This window comes from Triticum dicoccoides, chromosome 3B, assembly GCF_002162155.2.
Source record: "Triticum dicoccoides isolate Atlit2015 ecotype Zavitan chromosome 3B, WEW_v2.0, whole genome shotgun sequence".
NCBI lineage: Eukaryota > Viridiplantae > Streptophyta > Magnoliopsida > Poales > Poaceae > Triticum > Triticum dicoccoides.
In genome coordinates this window covers 125,689,569-125,694,764 of record NC_041385.1, presented here as the reverse complement: position 1 = coordinate 125,694,764, position 5,196 = coordinate 125,689,569, and the positions used below count along the sequence as shown (strand labels likewise).

Sequence of the window (5,196 nt, the reverse complement as noted above, 5' to 3'; positions counted from 1 at the left end):
TTCGAGCATGAATAATAAACCTTTATCATGAATAAGAAAATATAAAATAACAACTTTATTATTGCCTCTAGAACATATTTCCTTCACTTACACAATAAATGTTCTACCATACAAAAAATTGATTTTTTTAATTTTTTGATGATTTTTTTCTAACCAGGTGCAGATGAGCCTAGTCACCGAAACACTGCACTTGATTTGTGGAGCCTACTGGAGGGGATGCCCTATTTTAGGATTTCTGACAACATGGTCCCAACCCGATTAATCGCTAGATTCTTGATTAATCGCTTGTTAGAGCCATAAATCATCTCAAATGATAAATAGGAAAGATAAGGTAAAACCTTCGAAGCCACCAACTGGTAAGCGCTAGATCGAACAATATCAGTGAATCGGACGATATTTTGAACATTGCATACAATGGGAGGTCAACTTTGTTTACCAAAATGTTTCATGGTTTTTTTTACTCTTTTTGAATTACTAAAAAAATCATATCAAGTGCACTTGCACCCCAGAGCCGAAACAAGCACCCTTGGCTCATGGGTGTCATTGCACCCTATATAGGAAGAAAAATAGTAATCCTAAAAAAAGTCATAAAATTGTGAAATCTTTGCCAACGAATGACTTTCATGCTATTATGGAAAAAATCAGCACTATATACAAGTTAATATTCATGCTTTTTGTCCTTGATTTTTCTTTACACTAAAGGCGGCGGGAGTTTTTTCTCAACGAAACTTTTTATACGAGTACAATTCAAGGTCAAGTTTGTTTCCAAGAAAGTTTCAGAATACTTTTTTTTACCTTTTTTGAAATTACTAATTATTTCCCACATAGGTTGCACCTACACCCAAGAACCACAAGATATTTCTCCGGATTGAAAACGCTATTTTCAGAATTAAGGAGTTTATGCGCGTGTGAGATAGCTTTTGTTAGAGTAGTCCAAGATGATGGTGACTGATGGGTTTTTTCATCTTTCCCCACAAAAGGCAAAGCCATTTGTAATTAGAGCTTAGGCTCAAACTATGTCACCTTTATTTTCTTTGCTAATTGAAACAAGAGCCAACATCCTGATCGACAAATTTTACAGCAAGGGTGTCATTACATTATATCTAGGCCCTTCCCTATTTATAGCTTCTATAGCTCAAATGTACCTTCCCCTATAGAAGTGAAGTTATTTCCTGTAATTATAATTGTGTTTTGTATTTATTAGTTGACTGAAATTTTTAGCCATGTCAGTCGACATGTGACTGAGAAGTAGGTGAGACGACGCTAAGGCCGAGGTGGAGGTGGCACTGCCTGTCGTGACCTCTCCAAGATGCAGAGCTAGGACCTGGACGTAGGCAGGGACGACGCAATTTGTTGTGGCATCATCGGCGGAGGACATGTAGGATGTGGCGGGTTGTGGGTTCGGGTGGAGGTGGGTTAGAGGGATGACCAGCGACAGTGGCGGCAGCTCGGGTTGGTCAGGGCGGCAAGGCTATAGTCTGGGCGTTCGTGTGTGATGGCATTGGGCCTAGAGGAAGAAGATTACTGGTCCGTTGGGTACATATTGGATGGTGGAGGAAAAACTGACTGAAGAGAAATCTTTTCGGGTCTGAAATAGTTGCTTCCAATTGTAACCACAAAAACTTGGCACGGTTTTGAAGAATAGAGTTGCATGTGTGTTGTATGACTAAGTTTTTTTGGCAATTATAAAGCCTTTGTTTACTCTATCTTGAAGACCTTCATTCTACACGTGTTCATATAGTTTTTGAGGAAATAGAGTTTATTGTATGACATGATGAAAAGAGAGGGTGCACATGACCTTCATTCCAAAAAATAAGAAATATAAGACATTTTCGTAGGCTAGTTTAACCTACCGAAACGTGTGATATTTTTTAATGGAGATAGTACTTGGTAGTTTAACTATTTGTTTATCAATACATTATCCAAATCATCACATTGTTATGGTTACAGTTTTGCTAAGTCTCGATCGACTAAGACCTAATTATATTCGTTCAATCTTGTGTGAAGATTCGTGCAAAAAAAATTCAACCTTTTCTTTCTTTTGTACACAATGTCACTTGATTGAGACTTGATCAAATCTCAGTCGTCTAGCAAGCCGCCGCCTCCTCCCGGTCCAAAAAAAGCTAGGGTTCCTGTCTCTCATCGGGACCGCCGCAGATTCGCCTCGCCTCCGATGGCCCTAGGGCCATGGCGGCGTGGTGGATCCTGACAAGGGCCGGCGGGAGGGCTTTGATTATCGTCGTTCCTTTCCGTTTTGTTAGGGTTTGTGTCCTGCTCAGGAAGACAAGACGGCGGCGGCTCCCTGAAGATGGAATAAAGGCCTTCCCGCCTAGCCCCCATTCCGACGGTGCGTCTAGAATCGTTGGTGGGCGTGTGGAGGTGTGTCTCCGGTGAATCTATCTTTGGTGGATATGCTCAGATCTCGTCGTTGTTCGTCTATGTTCGTGTGTCTTTGGGTTGGATCCTTCAGATCTATGTTATTGTTCATTGCCGGCGGCTGTTATTCTGTTGCCCTGGTCCTATGGGGCCTTAGCACGACGACTTCCCGACTGTCTATTATAATAAGTTGTACTCGGTTCCGGCGATGGAGGGGTGATGACGGCGGCGCGCCTTCAGCTCGCTTCAGTTCTTGTAGTCGTCGTTAGATGGTCTATCAATCTGGATGTAATTTTTATTATTTCTCATGTTCGTTGTCCTACCATGATTGAAAATGATAGATTGAAATTTTTCTGGAAAAAAACCTAGTCATGCCTCATGAGAGCTCCCCTCATTAAACCTATTAAGCTACGCGTGAAGGGCGATCAACCAGCTATGCCATGTGGTGCAAACTGGCTGGCCACGGTGAGAAATCTTTTAGAATTTTTATAGAAGGTGCGGATTATTTTTAAATGTATTTTTTTAGATGAAGGTGAAGACCTCTCGTATTTTCTAATGCATGGTTATGCAAAGTGGCACTCGCTAGTAGGTTGCGGTGGCAATTTTTTTTCTTTTTTTAAATGAAAGTGAGGAGGGTTTTATTTTGAGATTTTTTGAGACAAAGGTGAGGACTCTCTATATTTTTTTAAATGAAAATATGGGCATAGTTTCCTCTCAAGAGGCGCCATAGGTGGCGCCCCTACCACTAATGATTATTGTTCTCGAAAATCAACCTGCGGTTGAGTTGGTTAGGTGGACAGCGGTATTCCCAACCCACCAGGGTTCAAATCTTGGTGCTCGCATTATTTCTGAATTTATTTTAGGATTTCCAGCGATGCGCTTTCAGTGGGAGAGACGTTCCCGTCGACGACGAGGCGTCTACGGTGACTTCGTAAATTTCAAGATGATATGCCGGCTCAGTCTTTTGGAGGTGCTCATAGGGATGAGTGTATGCGCGTGTATATGAGCGCTTGTGTCTGTACTGATGCTAAAAAAACACGTGCGTGATGCACATGCAACGTTTACTAATTGTGAATAACATTCCCTTTGGCCCTAAAAAAATCTCTGTGTGCGTCTTTTTCACAACGAAAATCTCTCAATGCCTTATCCTAGAAAAATATATCTCTCTCCTAAAATAAATATCTCTGCCCTGCCCCGAATGACATGTGGGGCCCAAGCGACCGCATCGAACCTCTAGAAGTTTCTCCATCAGCGGTCGAAGGACTCCCCACTGCTCCGCGCTCGTTCCACCACCTTTCAGAAGTTTCCATCACCTTCCAGACTCCCCGCCTCCGGCGACCTACATAAACTCCCTCCTCCTCGCCATCACATCACCACCAAAGCATTCCACAAGATTCAACAAGCAATCCAACCCGACGAGATCGATCGAGCTCGAGATCAGCGAGCGAGAATGGCGGGCATGGTGTTCGGCTTGGAGAACCCGATGATGACGGCGCTCCAGCACCTGCTGGACATCCCAGATGGCGAGGCCGGCGGAGCCGGTGCCGGCGGCGGCGAGAAGCAGGGCCCGACGCGCGCCTACGTCCGGGATGCGCGCGCCATGGCGGCCACCCCGGCGGACGTGAAGGAGCTGCCGGGCGCGTACGCGTTCGTGGTGGACATGCCGGGGCTGGGTTCCGGCGACATCAAGGTGCAGGTGGAGGACGAGCGGGTGCTGGTGATCAGCGGCGAGCGGAGCAGGGAGGAGGAGGAGGACGCCAAGTACCTGCGGATGGAGCGCCGCATGGGCAAGCTGATGCGCAAGTTCGTGCTCCCCGAGAACGCCGACATGGAGAAGATCTCCGCCGCGTGCCGCGACGGCGTGCTGACCGTCACCGTCGAGAAGCTGCCGCAGCCCGAGCCCAAGAAGCCCAAGACCATCCAGGTCCAGGTTGCCTGAGCTGGTATGCATTGTGTGCGCGTCGAATCGAAGCAGAGTTTGAGTGGCTGAGTGGGTACTGAGTTTCCTGTGATGATGAGTGATGGTTTCTCTGTCTTTTGATCTCGTCTGCTAGAGAGAGTGTGTGTCGTATCGATTCGTGCGCACTGGTGATGGTTTGATGTTTCGTTAATGGAAATGAGGATGATCTCCGGCTTCGCCTGAATAAAACATGCGATTCTCTTGGCCACATTTTCTATTGAAAAATCCAAGATGTTCGTTTCTTCTCAGTGTTCTGAAAATTCAGAAAGCTGTGTTTGTAACTTAACGGAAAACTGGATAAGAGCAGAACATGTGGAATAGCAGATTAGGTGGAAAACGAACTAGTTCTGAAGTGCTTCTCTCACCGGGGAGAAAAATCCTGGATGTCTTGGCATTTTCATCTTAACAAATATCTGCCTTTTGGGAGGATAGAAAAAGGAAATTCCAGTTAGAATTGAGAATTCAGAAATGTTATTCTGCTTTGCCTGAATGAAACATGTGAGAATCTCCAAATTCGATTGATCGAGGTATGAGGATATTTGAGATAACCGATTCAGTGTATTTATGAACTGATTTTCTAATACATTTATTTTGACACAACGAAAAATAAAGCAGCCATGATTGCGTGGGGGTTAAAAGAGTGATGTGTTTTATGCACAAACCTCTTTTATCTCGACAGAACTTGGGAAATGCCATGGTACTCGGGTGTGAGCACATATGTTGGAAGTAATTCCAAAAAAACATAAAAAGTTCTGAAACATTTTTGAAAACAAATTTGACCTTCTGTGATGCCAAGAAAAAAATGTCCCATCGACTTCGGAAAATAAAAACCCGACGATGAAAAACGTGAATGATGACTT

General features: G+C 44.3%; 1 protein-coding gene across 1 annotated transcript; it reads left to right on the top strand.

Annotated features, from left to right (window-relative positions):
* Positions 1-3,726: 3,726 nt before the first annotated feature.
* LOC119275113 (17.5 kDa class II heat shock protein-like) lies at positions 3,727-4,544 on the top strand. The gene has a single exon (XM_037555911.1). It carries the CDS (start codon positions 3,827-3,829, stop codon positions 4,313-4,315), a length of 489 nt encoding a protein of 162 aa, XP_037411808.1. The 5' UTR covers positions 3,727-3,826; the 3' UTR covers positions 4,316-4,544.
* Positions 4,545-5,196: the final 652 nt, after the last annotated feature.